The 16800-nt window shown below is 40.0% G+C and overlaps 1 protein-coding gene across 1 annotated transcript in view; it reads right to left on the bottom strand.

The window, feature by feature from the left end:
• The window catches only part of SIN3A (SIN3 transcription regulator family member A), a 61701-nt gene that overhangs the window by 27886 nt on the left and 17015 nt on the right, over positions 1–16800 (bottom strand). The window contains exons 2-10 of the mRNA XM_068990846.1: positions 16387–16608; positions 11700–11876; positions 7671–7777; positions 6720–7002; positions 5222–5473; positions 4514–4666; positions 4221–4379; positions 2260–2349; positions 223–341 (exon numbers count right to left, since the gene is read on the bottom strand). Of these exons, the coding sequence (XP_068846947.1) occupies positions 223–341; positions 2260–2349; positions 4221–4379; positions 4514–4666; positions 5222–5473; positions 6720–7002; positions 7671–7777; positions 11700–11876; positions 16387–16575 (1529 nt within the window). The 5' untranslated portion in view covers positions 16576–16608. The remainder of the gene's footprint in view (positions 1–222; positions 342–2259; positions 2350–4220; positions 4380–4513; positions 4667–5221; positions 5474–6719; positions 7003–7670; positions 7778–11699; positions 11877–16386; positions 16609–16800) is intronic.

Here is a 16800-nt window from a genome sequence, read left to right as displayed (position 1 = left end):
GGATCAGCAGACCACTAGTCTTGGCCAATGTGCCCTCTGCCAATATTTTAATCTCCATAGTTGAACTAGAAGACTTCGCAGAGGACTCTCTTAGCACTAACATTTTATGAGTCAACTGACCCACCACTATCAAATTAATTTTGTCTATCATATACTCCCACAAACTAAGTTTTATTTTACTTCCTTATCACACACCAGGGCCAAGCTCTTGACTCCACTTACCCTAGGAATGGAGAGACTAACTGCACAAGCTCCGCCCGAGAGATCACCTCCTGGTTAAAGATAACAAGACAGCGCAGGAAATTTTCATAGGCCTCTGCACTCCGCAGAGCCTTTCGGACCTTACGGAGACAACCGAAAGAAAAATAATTCAGTGAGAAATCAAGAGATCCTGGATCACTTTTAAAAGACTGGGGAAACTTGAACTGTTATTTGATGATATTAAGAATCAATTTTGTTTTTTTTAGATGTGTTAATGCTTATGTTTGAAAAAAGGAGTCATTTAAAAAGGAAACTTAGGGACTTCCTTGGTGGTTCAGTGGCTAAGACTCTGTGCTCCAAAAGAAGGATGACCAGGTTCGATTCCTGATCAGGAAACTAGATCCCACGTGCTACAACTAAGACCAGATGCAGCCAAACAAATATTAAAAAAAGAAAGAAAACTTAGTACTCATGGGTGAAATATTATATTATACGAGACTTGTCTCCAAATAACCTGGGGTAGGTGAGAGTACACATGGAACAGGCGCAGCAGCTGGAGCTGAGGCCCGCCGAGGCTGGTGATGGGTGCACGTGCTGTCATCTTACCACTCTCTCTAATTTCACATGCTTAAAAATGCCTGTAACAAAAGTTCTGAAAAAATAGGTCCTGGAGTAAATAAGACGTTTACTTCTCACAAGCCTGATTCTCTGAACCATAAGAGTGTTGCCCAAGCTTTTGTTGCTTCGCCTAACGGATGTTTACAGAATCTTTTCAACACTTTTCAAACTCTGGTAATCCTGACTAACCTTTTAAAATAAGCTACTTTTGTTCTCTGACTTGATCTGTTTCCTTTCTCCATTTCTCCTTTCTTCACAGTGCTGAGAATTTTAATAACCCAAAACACTAATCATTTCCCTGAATTATCAAGCAAACTCCGGACTTTTTTTTAGTATGTCTAAGAAATAAGTACCTCGAAAACAACAACAAACACCATCACTATTTTTAAAATTAACTTGTTCAGTCCCCTCCCCTCACCCTTTCCTTGCCATCTGTTGGCTGTGACCTGGACTTTCACATTTGCCTCAAAAGCACCAAGTGCCCAGGCAGCCCTCAGAAATGGTTCAGATCAGAGCCATGGACTCAGGAGGCACCAATCATGGAGATACTAAGTGATTTGCCCTTTTGCAAAAACCCAGAGGTGCAGGACTTTCCTGGTGGCTCAGTGGTAAAGAGTCCGCCTGCCAGTACAGGAAACATGGTTCAATCCATAGTCTGGGAAGACCCCCACATGCCTCAGAGAAACTAAGCCTGTGGGCCACAACTACTTAGTCCACACATTCTGGGGCTAGTGCTCCAAAACAAGAGAAGCCACGGCAATGAGAAGCCTGTGCATCACAACTAGAGAGTAGCCCCTGCTCATAATCAAAGAAAAGCCCTCATGACATCAAAGACCCGGCACAACCAAAACTTAAAAAAAAAAAAATCACCTGCGGAGCTCTGACAACATACAGTTAAATCAGAATTCCCATGACCCAATATTCAATACCACAAATAAGTTTCACAAGCAATCAGAAGGTTACAAGCCATTTTAAGTCCTCAACAACTGGCGCACTGACATGCTTCACTATACACACCTGGGTATCTACAATAGAAGCACAATAGTTTTAGAGAGTAATATCATGCACTTCTTTTATAGCTTTTTTCCACAAGGCAAATGCTATATTTTGCTGCAAACTATTTCACAAAATTAAAGCAAACAGTGTTACCATTTCTCTAGTTGTGCTAACAGTTCTCAAAGATGGCAAGGACCTACAATTTGAAATCTGTGTTAGAAAGTACAAAGACCTAACCAGCTTGATGCCTCTAAAACAAAATCTTGGGGACAAGGTGATTTTCTTTGGGCATTAGTAGCTAATATTAGGGGTCTTCCAACTGGATGCAGTTTTTCAAAGTGAGGCAGGGCTTCCCAGGCGGTGCTAGTGGTGAACAACCTGCCTGCCGATGCAGGAGACATAAGAGACCCGGGTTCAATCAAATCCAATTAATTTATTACTCACCTTATCAAAAAATAATGATTCCGTTCCTACACCATGCTTGCTGGCATCTGCCATAGAAGAATCTTTGAGGCTGAGCAGTTTGGGTTTCTTCTGTAAAAAAGGAAAAATATAAACATGTAAGATTCAAAGAGAGGGTTTCTCTGGGCTTTATGTTCTTTTCTTCTGTTTTTGCTTTCTTGGCTGTGCCCCGTAGTGGGATCTTTGTTCCCCAACCAGAGACTGAACCTGGGCTTCCGGCAGCAAGAGGGCCGGATCCTAGCCACTGAACTGCCAGGGAATCCCCTGAGCTTTATTATCATCTCTGTTCTAAGGTTCCACCACTAACCACCACTGATTAATAATTTGCAACAAATGAGAGAATTCAAGTCACTAACTTGCTTTACATCTTAAAAGATTTCCACTTATCTTCCCTATTTTTCAGATTGCCTGTCATTTCCCCCCAGAGGTTCACAGGTCGTTCTACTTTCCTATAACTCTTTCCATAAATGGTCACAGCATTACTGTGATGTTAGAATGAATATCCTTACTTTTTTCCATGGGCTAAAAGTAACTTTATTAGGAACCAAACACTATTGCTTTATCTTCCTAGCTGTGGAGGCAGAAGAGGCTATAAAAATATCTGGACTACACAGTAATCAATCTTTAACCTTTAACTTTAAATAGTTCAACTGAAAAAATCATGGGGAAAAAAAGTTTATTTTCCTAACAGAAGGAATAACTACCTTGTCAGTAATATCCACTCAGACCAATTTAAGATTGCTATTTTAAAGCAAATGAATGGGTCATACATAACTCCAGGCAGAAAGTTTACTATAAAGAAATCACCTCTCAGCTGCCTGTGAAGAAATGCACCGAACGGGAGAAGCAGCACGTTTACCTTCGCCATCGGACTGCGTTCTCTTAGGAGCCACAGCCTCTGCCTTACACTGCCTAAGGAAAAGGCAGACAGGGAATCCTAACCTCCCAATATAGGATTTCCACCTGCGGGTAATCAAGTGTGGGAGAAGACCAAGATTGGCGCCTATCTGCTGACCTGATTCTTGCTACTCGTATTACTAAAACTCCTTTCTAAAGGGAAGAAACATACACAATTACTATGTTCGGCTGGTTTCAAAGGGAGAAACCATTACAAACATTGAAAAATAGTTCAACAGTCCTTCAAAAGTGTCAATACCTTACAGGTCACTCTTAGTGGTTATTTGCTTATTTACCAGTCACTTCTTACCATAAGATATTCCACCAGCTTTTGTTATTCTTTAAATTCTAAAGACATATCTACCTCTTCAACATCATATACAGCTTCAGAATTCACTGAAACAACACTCAGTACATGCACAGAGCCCACTCCCTAGCACTGCTGCCCCATGTCAACAGGGAGAGAGTGGGCTCAGCTTTCTGCAGGCAGACCATCAGGGTTTACCCTAACAAGGAGCACCATGGTAAGTCACTAACAGGAGTTAAAGACTGCCCTCTGCTGTACCCCCAAGGTCCTTCCTTGGAGATTAAGATGAGGCAGATAAGATCTGGCAACCCAACAAAGAACCTTGGGGAGGACAGGCCTCTAGACCAAGGAGATCGCACAAAGCATTTGCACTTTACTCACAAGAGGACCTCGGAGACCACTGACTTATTTTGGAAATAATTATTAATTTAATCATCTTCTTTCTTAGTACAAGGCAGGAAAAATTAAGTCTCAGAAACCCTCGGCAGGAAACAAAGAAACAGATGAGAGCTAATAGCAAAGAAGGGAGAAACTATAAAGAAAACCTGTAAGAACTCAAAAGTAATTGGAGCAATTTATAGTCTAACATTCCTTCACAAAGCCAGATAAAAAGCTTTGCACTGAGTTTATGTGACATACACCAACTAACTTCAAATATCCAGGATCCAAGTGTCAGCCTTGCGCACTGTCTGCTACTACCGTTCCTGAAAGTCACAACGAGCAGTTTCACCCTCCTCACCTTCACTGGAGGGGTGGCCCCCGTTCCAGAGTGCCTGCGAATCTGGCAGCCATTCTGGCTGGGCCTCTGCGGCTTGTTGTTCAGCTGAGGTTTCTTCACCGTGCCTCCGTGGTCATTTCTCACGGAATCAACCTTCTCAGCAGTTGTTTTGCTTAAAAGCTAATTAAGAACACATGAAAGAGATGAGTGCTCTTATAAAAGCAAGTTATCACTTCGAAAAAGTCTCCTTCTGATTCCAGCTTCCTAACTTATCACAACCATTCTCAATTGTGTAGTTCTTCTAAATAACTTACCACAGAGCTGTTGGCATCTGGTAAGAACTGTCCAAATTCTGACAACAGATCTTCCTGATTTTTAAAAAGACGAGCCACCTGGGCATACACCTCCTGCTCAGTCAACGCTGGAGTGTAGTTTCCTCCAGCTTCCTTGGCATTTCGCTGCTCTTTCTGATAGGAAATTGCAAATGGGAAGAGATCTTATTAAAGGGGCACTGTTTTGAATGACTTGCTTTTGCACACTTTCTGAGATGTCTGGCTTTGTAGCAGTCAGGAGGAAAGTCTATGTTCTTAGCACCTGTTTTTGGCTTCAAGCTTTGAAGTTGACAAAGGACTGGACGATGGTGGCTGACAATTCCTTTTGAAAACCAGAGCAGTATATGTCAATGCTCAGGGGACCACTACCGACTGATAAAACACAAAATATTAGAGAAATTTCTCCTTCTATTGTACTTTAACTATATTACACAAATCATTCTTTCAACTTTCAGATAAATAGCACTGTTTCACAGAGGAGTGACTTTAAAAATCCTAACTGGCTGCTACAAGGGAATTAAAGTCAGGTAAATCGAACTGGCTTTACAAACACACATCACAATGTCTAATTGGTTAACTACCAGTAAGAATTAGTGGACACAACTGTGTCCACAATAACCAGTTCTTCTCAGACTAGTTGTTCCCAGAAGGCAACTTGGTTAAGACAGGCTGAAAGGGCAACTGTCTTACCTGATATGTGTGCAAAATCTCCAGGAACGCTTTGTAGATGTCTGGTTGGCCCTGGAACCTGTTCTTGATCTTATTAACATAGTTGATGGCATGGTTAAACTCCACAGGCTGATTGTTCTGCAAGGGCGGGGCTGTTCCCAACGAGATTGTCACTGGTGTATGAGGCTGGACAGGTGGAGAACGTGGGGACGCGTATGGTGGGAGTGGGGGAGTCTGCTGACTGGCTGGAGTATGTGCTTGTAGTTGGGAAGGCTAAAAAGAAAAAAGTCTTTATTCTCCTCAGGAATACAGATGGTTTAACACAGGAAAGAAAGTTCAAAGTAAAGAGAAACAAGGTGTCTGATTAACATATATACTTTATTCAGTCTGGCTAGGCCATCTTACCCCAGCTCAGATCACACTGAGCAGGGGTGGCAACAGCAGAGGGTTCACACATTCTAATACAAATATTCAAGCCTTAAATTTTCTAAACACAATCTTAAAAGTGGGCGACGTCTCCAATTACAGGGAAGAATTTTCATACGCAATTTTTAAGCTTACTTGCTCAACAGGTGTGAACAGAACAGGAAAAAACCTTATTCTACATAGATCTTTAATGTCAAAAAAGACAATTCAATTGCTGCAGTTAACGCCACATAAAAAAAGTCTTCTAAACCAACTCTGCCCAACAGACTCTCTGAGGTGATGGAAATGTTCTTTATTTGCATTATTCTGCACAATAGCCACTAGTGAAGTCGCTCAGTCATGTCTGACTCTTTGTGACCCCATGGACTGTAGCCTACCAGGCCCCTCTGTCCATGGGATTTTCCAGGCAATAGTACTGGAGTGGATTGCCCTTTTCTTCTCCAGGGGATCTTCCTGACCCAGGGATTGAACCCGGGTCTCCTGCATTGTAGACAGACGGTTTACCATCTGAGCCAAGGAAGTCACCAATAGCCACTACCCACATGAAACCAGTGAGCACTTGAAATGTAGCTGGTAAAACAGAAAAACTAAATTTATTTTAATTAATTTAAATTTAAATATAGCCATATGTGACTAATGGCTACTGTATCAGTAGAGTTCTATACTAAAAACACCTCATCATCATCAAGATCTTCTGCTTAGCTTGATATGGTCTAATCTGGTAAACAGAGTAACTTTTGTAAAATGATGACCATGCAGAAAACAGTATAATCTGATCATAAGCTGACCATTTCTGCCTGTGTTATCAAAGTACTATTACACAAAGCTGTCATTTCTTTGGATGCTCACAGGTTCAAACAGCAGAAGTTGGGGGCAAGAGAGTCCATGTAGGTTGCTGATGTGTAGATTTAAATAGATATATAACTATGTCGTGTGTAAATGTGAGCCACTTTATAGGAATGTGACTCGCATCTTCTCTGACAAATTTTAACTTGTGTCATCTATCTAAGCCTTATATACGAAGGGAAAATGTCAAAGGAGGGTGCTTTCTAGGGATGCATTTCACATGGTGCAGAGTGTTCCAAGTGCTCACCTTGCTGACTTTGGCAGGTGGGGGCTGAGGAGCTGGCTGGGCAGGTGCTGGGGCTGACTGGGCTGAAGGCTGGGAAGGATGCTGGGGTGGTGGCTGAGGCTGGGGCTGGATGCCATGGGTTGGGATCTGATGAACCTGGCCAGGAGTTGTCACATTCACCATGTCATTGGTTTGCACCTCAATCTTGTAGCCAGGGGGCAAGAAGGTATTGAAGCCCATGATCAGGTCAGGGTGGCCTTTGAACAGCTGGGACACACGACTAATCACTCCTGGAGTGTCGATGCTGATTAAAAAAAAAAAAAAAGAAACACAAATATTAAAGTGGCAAGCCTGACAAAGCACCCTGGCAAGACAAAATTCACATTCCACTAGGTTCTCTACACGGGAAAATAAAAATCAACCTGAATGTTACAAAATTAACCACACCCAAAGACCTCTGAAATTCAAAGCCATTTATACTCATAACCAAAGAGGCTTGGTCACAATTTTAAACAGAACAGACATTCAAGCATGCTAACAGTCCCCTCAAGCAGACTCAGGAAGTAAGTCTCCAACTCCAATTGCCATGCAAGATCCAACCCCTGATACACTGGCATAAATCATCATGTATCTATATACACTGTTCAGATGAGTCACTCTTTTATAATAGTGAACCATGCCAGAATATTAGGGTGTCTTAAGCTAATCCAAACAGCAAGTAGCTTAATCATTACCAGTTTAATTCCCTGACTGAGATTAAGTACTAAGAAAAATTTATCAATATGCAAAAAATAAAGGTGTTGGGCCTTCAATTTTTATACAATATATAAAACAAAAACATGACCCATGGAAATAAAAGCACAACTCCCTCCAAAGAGCCCTTTATCGTTCAGCAGATGAGAATAAGCTATATCCTCCTTCCAGAACCAACAAAACAAGCAAAATTCTCGAGCAACCACATGTATCTTTTACCTCTGAGATTTGAACTCCTTCATGATGTCAAGGAAGTCATTGTAGACCTGAGGCTGACTACCAAACTGCAGCTTCACTTGGTCAAGGTAGGAGAGTGCATCCTCCACCTGGGGCAGGGACAAATCTCAAGGTTATTAAGAGAAAAGCCAGCCAAGAATTACTTCTAAAAGACTGATTTATACCTAAATAAAATCAGCATATTAAGTGAAATAGAAACATATAGTAAACATACATTAAAAACACTAAAAATTAATATGGGTACCAGTAATATAACTCAAGCTTAAAATAAAAATTAACTCATAAAATCTGCAACCCTGCTTTGAATAGTTTTGCATAGAATTATTAGTGAAGGATAATCACATCCATATGTCATTCACTTAGTCATTCATTTATTCATTTCACAAATATTTACTAAGAAGCAACAACATGCTAGGCCAGGCCCAACGTGAGGTCCCAAGGAATTAATGTCAAATAAGCCACGGTATGCCCTGCTGTACAAAAGTTCATTCCACATCCAGCTGGGAGTCATAACACAGTGGGAAAGTGGGCAATCACCAAATGCCCAGAGAGCACATGGGAAGGGCACCCCTCCACACACAAAAAAATCAACCAACCAACCAACCTATGGGGACACACCGGAGGGCTTCCTTAAGAAATGGTGTCTAAACTGAGTCTTGTGGATGAGTACAAGTTAGCAAAAATGAAGACCCATGAAGAAAGTCAGAGGAAGCAGCATGGGCAAAACTGCAGACGGGACACCATTTGGTGTATGTGGAAATGTGAAAACAGTTTAGTTTGGCCAGAGGATCTGTGGTGAAAAGAAGAAATGGTGGTAGGAATAGTGATAAGAGATAACACAGGAGACAATGCAAGATCTAGATCCTGAAAGGATCTTGTTAGAAAGCAATTCAGACTATTATCATCTGCACGTGTATCAATTTGGCTATAAGTGTTGACAACAAGTTGGTGCAGGAAAAACAGATAATGAAGAGGAGGCAGGAAAACCAGTCATGCTATAAGGTTGGCTCACGTGTGAACAGGAGTGGCATAAGTTATAGTACTGACCAAACAGAACTGGGCAGATTCAAAAGCTTTTTGGAGACAGAAGTGACAGGGCTTGGGGGCTGACTGACTGTACATGGAAGATACGGCAAAGGGGGCATTCACTAAATTATACACCATGTGGGCATTCACAAAGAGGAACAAGTCTGAAGGGCTACAAAGTTACAAGTGTGATCTAGGACAACTTGAGTTTTAGCTACTCAGGAGACATCTAAGGGAACTGCCCACTAGGTGTATCCTACATACTCTGGGATTATTTTTAATTCTATATAACATTAAGTTTAGGAAAGTTTCACAAGTAAACATCTGATTTGACAAGCACTACTTTGGTGACGTATTGTGAAACAGAATCTTTATAATCAAATAAGCCATTAAAGAGTAGTAGCTCAGGAGTTGCCCCAACTTCCACTATAGCCATGGTTAATGAGAGCATTTGCGCTGCCATAGCACAGTGTGTATACCTGGTCAATACCAACTCATTGGAGGTTGGTCTTTTGGTACTTTATAAATAACATGACAATTTGTGTTGAAATTCAATATTCAGAATTTTCCATATTGAAATGTTTCATTAGTGACCAAATTGATGGAACCTAAAATTCAGTAAGCTTGCAGAAGGGAAAGACTTTGGAAGATATTTAAGAACAGTATTTACAGTCACAACAGAAGAGTTATCAAAAATAAACATACAAAAAACAAGCACTCTATGGTATGTTATAATAAATACACAGAGAGAAAAAATCCTGAAACCTGAGGAAGGAAAGTATATGTGATGTATGTGTGTCTGGAAGAAAAAGGTACAGGTCATAATGAACCACTGTTTAAAAATTAGTATAGTACAACTCTTTTATAAAAGCATGTATACAGTTCTAGAAATCATTACTTAGAAGAACACAACTTGGAACAAATCATTTGAAAGCTACAGGTTTAAGGAGGCATGTGGGGAGGGTCTTAGATTCTGCTGATGCATCTTCCTGGCTCACTTCCACAGGCAGTTATTAGTAAAGTCCTCAACCTCCTAAAGTTCACAGTCTTGTTGGGGAGACAAGCAAACAACTGTAAAGAGAACTTGCTAAATATGTGCCAAATATGTACGCTGCTGGCATTCAACAAATAACTAAATCACACCAAACGTGTCTCAAATTATTCAAATCTTGCTTGTCATCAATCTGCCAAAGACAAAGAAGAAAGTATAGACAATGTTGATGTATGAAATAAGCTAAGAGTTCTCACTGAACACTTCCTTATTATAGAATATAAATGGTTTACTGAAGCTGGTTCAAATGCTTGTAAAACATTTTAGGACTGATCCAAAAATGGCAAGCGATGTGAGAATGTTAAATGAAATTACATGGAGGCGCAAGAAACCATTTTACCTCTACTTGTTAGAAAGGACATTCAACAAATTATTATGTCCAGGAATCACATTCAAGAGCTTGTAACTAAGAGAACAAACCTAACTCGACCTGTGACTCACTCTATAACCCCAACTCTAAAGCCCTTTCTGGCTTCCTTGACAGCACCTATAAAACATACAAAGCACACTCTATACACTTACAGCCAAGTGAGGAAGGAGAATAAAATAGGTGCTATGCTTTGACAGGGCTGACTGGAAAAAGGGTATAGAAATAAATATATGTTTTTTGTTAGTTTAATAAGTAAGTTATAAGTGCTTTTGCAACATTAAGGTATCAATTGCTGAATACAGTATTAATATGGAATTCAGTCACACCAAACCAACTTAAAAATTTTTTTCAGGACTCGGTGAAGTGCTAAGTCTGTAACAATAATACATTTTGGTATACAGCCACCACTCTACAAACAGAGAGTAAAAATGTTTTAAGGAAAACTGATATAGCTTACAAATATTTTCCTAAAGACAGAGCCCAGAGTAAAGTTTCAGGCCCAAATAATTAGTCTCTTTAGGATTATGTTTATGCATAGTCAACTCCTAATGACTTAAGCTAATATACAGGGTAAATTTCACAAAATCCCTCTATATAGCTTAGCTTTGGTGTGCTTTTATTTATGTAACATTTAATTTCTTTAGGACAATGTTAAAGTTCTTGAGAACCCAAACAATGAGGGCAGGAGTCAGGGAGAACTAGATTAAGTACCAAAAAATGAGAGAGATGAAATATCTCCTACACATAGATGTATCTTTTAAGGATACATTGTTCATTCCTACTTGCAAGCTACTTGATATAATTACAATTGTATGACCAAATAAAGATCCAACATCTTATCTCTTTATAGGTCTTCAGTTTTATACTTCTTGTACTTGATTTCAAGTTTTATATAAAAACTAGGGGAAAAAAAAAAGAAATCTGGAAAACTTACTACCATAATCACACATTTGGAAAAGTAACACTCAACTAAACAGAGAGAGAAGGTTAGCTGGAAATGAAAGTTTCATTTCTCCACGGATGCCTCATGAATTTCAAAGTGCTGAAAACCTACAGCATACACCACGTAGATCAGATGAAAACATTGACTTTTTATTCACAACAATAGCCTTTCCCAAACTTCATAAAGGTTTCCCCAAAGGAGCATGTGATTTACTAAGGATGGACTTGATATTGCTAGCCAATTCAGCTGGTCATAAAGAATAAGAAGATTAAACCATAATACTTGGGTCCATTTACCATATAGGACTGTAGTCAACCATGTGTATGTTAATAAAACCTTATTCCATGCTAAGAACTAAAGAGTTCAAAAGCAGGCATCCAAAAAATGGACTTCATTTCAAATAGCTCCTCAATCCTGGAATGTCTGAACACCACACATTCATCCCAAAAACATCTCTTGAATGTATTCTCTGGATCAGGCTCAAGGTGCTAAGACAGGAAATCAAAAGAAGACTTCTTGTCATCCACCCCCCAGCCTACTGTAAACAGCTGTAACACCACTAGCAACAAGCTGAAGCCAATGCTGCCTGCTAAGAGAGAAATGGAAGGGGTGGAACACCACCTTGAGTCTCTGAAACTGCTGCTGTCCCTGCACTGGTGCAACTGGTGGAGCTGGGTGAGCGTGACTCTGGACCACCTGGCCTCCGTGGGGCTGCACGGCTGTGGGGTGATGATGGCTGCTGTGCACCGCTGCGATGGTGGGCCCATGACTGCTGGAGCTCTGCGGCACTGCTGAAACCTAGAACGGACAAAACGCTGATGAGAAGCTTCAAGGCTTGTGCGTTCGTCTCCAAACGCCTCTAAAGAACACACACATGCAAAAGATTACCAGAAACCCAAATTTCCCACAAAAGGGAATTGGTGAAATAAACTATAGCCTACCCATCTTAGAGCAGCATTCTACAGCTATTAAAAATTATATAGCTTGGTATATCTCAAACTATCTGTGGCAAAGGACCAGTTTTTCTTGTTTCTTAAGTTCTGATCCTTCATAGACTACTACTTTTATGAAATACGATAAAAATGAATTACTACATATGAGATAAAAATACATAAGCCCCTATTTTTTATTACAAGGTTCTACAGACATAAAATTACAATGTCCAATTGCTAAATAAGTTTCTAAACACTCCATTTCTGTACTTATCTCATTACAGACTAGTAAGAAAGTATTCACATCAACCATCTGTGGACCACAGTTTGAATAGCACTGAGAGGCAAATATTTTAACACTTAAAAAATGTTCACAATCCATAAACTGAATGTATTCATGTGTTGCATATGGATTTAAACTTTTAAATAATTTTTTAAAGCACATTACACAAAGCAGTATATATAATATACTAAGGATAAATTAGGAGTTTGGAATTAACATATACACATACTATATATAAATGAGATAACCAATAAAGACCTACTGTATAGCACAGGGAACTATACCTGGGATCTGGTAATAAACTCTAATGGAAAAGAATCCTATACACACACACATGCACTGTGCTGTACATCTGAAACTAACACAACACTGCAAATCAACTATACTAGAATAAAAAAATTAACATTCAGAAAAAAAACACAATAAAATTTTAAATCCTAGAGAACAAATATATAGTAAAATGTGAACATTTTATTTTGTGACTGTAAGTTTAGAGAATATTTTTATTTTGTTTATTCTGTATATTCTCATTTGTTCCTGGAGTGAAAGCTCCAAGTCCCTAGTCACTGGACTAGGACTCAGGGAATTCCCCCTTATTTATGACTTTTAAAATAAAACATTTAAAAATTTTCCAACCTGTTTGTGGTCTAACATGAAACATATTTCTTATCTATTCTCTCTTGTCCTCTTAAAAGTTTAGGGTTAAAATAGAAGGCCCCTTTCCTTCTATTTCTATTGCAAGAAGTGTTATATAAAATTTCCAAAGCTCTAAAAATTTTCCTATTTCAGAACTTTAATCACTACAGAAAACAACTAAGAACAATACACCTGATACGCCACATCTCCAAGGTAAGGAGACTAAATAACATGACACTTTGAAACAATGTAGACTAAGCTAAGTACTACAACTTGAGAATGTTTTTTTCCCCAAGGCCCCACAGATTTACAAAGATTACCCTGGGCAGAGCAGAAGGTGGGAAATAGAGCAACTATTTACAAATCCACAGAAACAATAAACATTAGGAGTAAAAAGAAACTATTTAGATGATTCGAAAAGCTCTAACATTTTTAAGAAGAGTTTTATGTTTCTAAGCTTTTAATATTACAACATGCATATACTGAACAGGTTTTTCTAAGACTTAACTAGCATTTACAAATACTTGTGATGGCTGGTTTTATAAGAGCACATTACAGTTTCTGGTATAGGAATAAATGTGATCATCCCAGGTGTAGGAGAAAGTCGTGAACTAGTTCAGACAAAAGTAATCACCCAAGGAAAACACACCACCTTTCTTTCCTACAAGTCCTAATCTAACAATGTGATCTGTAGCAGTCCTCTGACTGCCCCACCCCGCCCCATAGGAAGGCACTATATTGCTGCAAGGTGGGCTCCAGTGGAGGAGTGACACCTAAGGAATTGCCATTTCCTATTTCATCCAGGTTTCCCTCTTCCTTGACTGTTTTCTTATAATAAATTCCTAGATATGCAATTGCTAGGTAAAAAAATAACAACTTTGATACAAACTGTCAAATCGCTCTCAAGGAAGATTAAACCAATTTATATTACCAGTACCAGCCAAACCTTTTTATTTTTTCATTTTTACTTTATTTTTTCTGGCTGCACCACATGGCTTGCAGCGGCTCAGTTCCTTGACCAGGGACTGAACCCATGCCACAGCAGTGAAAACCCAGAATCCTAACCACCAGGCTACCAGGGAACTCCTGTGCCAGCCCAACCTGTGCCTCTCTAGACTAGTTACGTAAGTTATGGTTCTGACTGACCTGGAATGGAATATTATATATGCAATGATTTTTTAAAAAGTCACTTGGGATGTGCACTGGTGGTCCAGTGGCTAAGACTCCAAGCTCCCAATGTGGGGGCCCTGAGCTCAATCTCTGGTCAGAGAACTGGATCCCACATGCCACAACTAAGAGTTCACATGCCACAGCTAAAGATCCCGCATGCTGCAACTAAGACCTGGAGCAGACGAGTAAATAAATATATACATATATTTTTAATTACTTGGGTCTATACATATATTCAAGTGGAAAATTGTCTACTATGTATTAAGTGAAAAGAAATAACAGAACAGTGTAGACTGTATAGCCTAAATTATGTAAAGAGGGAAGTACAGCTAAATAATTAGAAAAGTAAATAAACATGCCTGCATATGCAGAGAAAACTCTGAATACCCGAGAAATGCACCCAGTGGGGTTAAGTCTGAGGGCTCAGAGGAAGAAGTCACATTTTATCTTTTTATTTTAAATGGTGACATTTACTTTCAAAATTAAAAAGGGCAAAACATAAATTTATATTTTTACAAAAAAGCGTGAACAGACAAGAGATGAATGATCAGTGTTGATCAGGATATGCAATGACAGGAATATACAATGCTGGAGTAAATAAACTGGGACAGCTCTGAAAAACAATTTGACGTTACCTGCTAAAGGTGAAAATGTATGCACCCTATGGCCCAGCAAACCCTCTCCTAGACACTCAGACTTCCTACTGTGTCCTCAGACCTGCAGTTCAGTTGTTGCTCAGTCGTGTCCTACTCTTTGCAACCCCATGAATCACAGCACGCCAGGCCTCCCTGTCCATCACCAACTGCCAGAATCTACCCAAACCCATGTCCATCAAGTCGGTGATGCCATCCAACCACCTCATCCTCTGTCGTCCCCTTCTCCTCCTGCCCTCAATCTTTCCCAGCATCAGGGTCTTATTTCAAATGAGTCAGCTCTTCGCATCAAGTGGCCAAAGTACTGGAGTTTCAGCTTCAAAATCAGTCCTTCCAATGAATACCCAGGACTGATCTCCTTTAGAATGGACTGGTTGGATCTCCTTGCAGTCCAAGGGACTCTCAAGAGTCTTCTCCAACACCACAGTTCAAAAGCATCAATTCTTCAGTGCTCAGCTTTCTTTATAGTCCAACTCTCACATCCATATATGACCACAGGAAAAACCATAGCCTTGACTAGACGGACCTTAGTCGGCAAAGTAATGTCTCTGCTTTTGAATATACTATCTAGGTTGGTCATAACTTTCCTTCCAAGGAGTAAGCGTCTTTTAATTTCATGGCTGCCAATCACGATCTGCAGTGATTTTGGAGCCCAGAAAAATAAAGCCTGACACTGTTTCCACTGTTCCCCATCTATTTGCCATGAAGTGATAGGACCGGATGCCATGATCTTCGTTTTTTGAATGTTGAGCTTTAAGCCAACTTTCTCACTCTCCTCTTTCACTTTCATCAAGAGGCTTTTTAGTTCCTCTTCACTTTCTGCCATAAGGGTGGTGTCATCTGCATATCTGAGGTTATTGATATTTCTCCCAGCAATCTTGATTCCAGCTTGTGCTTTATCCAGCCCGGCATTTCTCATGATGTACTCTGCATATAGGTTAAATAAGCAGACCTGCAGAATGGTCTGCAAAAATAAGCAGCTTGCACCAGAATGCAAACCACCTCCTTCACTAATAAACACTTTGTTTAATTCCACTGCCTTTTTTTTGTATTTCCACAGCAAGACCTTCTTGATAAAATATGTAGTGCACCAAGTCTGCAAGCTCATTTCGCCGGGACTGCCACTGCGAGCACCACTGCACTAGGAAAACCTGCGGACACTCACTGAAGCCCCTGTCTAACAGGAAAAGTCTGGAAACAGCTTGATACTCTACCAACAGAAGAATGGATAAATTAATTGAACATATTCACATAATTCATAACCAAGTGAAAATTCTACTTAATTGGTCACATACATGAAAATGGATAAGTCTTAGGAACCACACTGAATGGGTTTAAAAAAATGAATCAAAGAAGAAAATATACATTTTTACTTCAGATACAAGTTCAAAAATACCCCAACTAAACAACTTTATTGTCGCAAAAGCGACCAGGGAAAGACAGGATGAACTTCAAAGGTTACAACAACACTCTTTTAAAAAAATGTGTGTGTACATTGTTTACATTATTTTTTATACCTTCCATATAGCCCATAAACAGATTTTTAATACCTGAGTGTTTAACAAAAACTCTGTAACTGGATGCTTTACCAGTGTTCCTCCTTTACCCTAGTCCCTTGCTGGGCTCCAGCTTACCTGATAACTGGGTGTCACAGAGTACTGAATCCCTGTGGCTGACTGCATGGTCTCAGACACCGCTTCATACACAGGAGGGGCAGGGGCAAGCACCCGGTGCTGGTGAGGAAAAGCCTCTGCGCTACCAGGAATCCGACGCTGCTGGGCCGCATACACCGGTGACTCCTGGTCATCCAAACGTCGCTTCATTCTGCGTTCATGCTCAGGGATGCACTACAAAACCTGCAGAAACCAAAAGCAACCACATGCAAACCAATTAGCACTCCAATATAACGTGTATGACCAGTTACCCGAAAGTTCAACTCCTGGAGACAATGACTATCTCCTGCATCTAGAGATGATCACTGGGTAGTTTAAGTGCATGGGGGACCACACACTCCCAATCCCAGTAGACAGATTATCATAGCTGAGAGA

The sequence above is a fragment of the Capricornis sumatraensis genome, chromosome 19 (assembly GCF_032405125.1).
Source record: "Capricornis sumatraensis isolate serow.1 chromosome 19, serow.2, whole genome shotgun sequence".
Lineage (NCBI taxonomy): Eukaryota > Metazoa > Chordata > Mammalia > Artiodactyla > Bovidae > Capricornis > Capricornis sumatraensis.
Note: the sequence above shows the minus strand (reverse complement) of the source record. Positions and strands in the feature narration are given on the sequence as shown.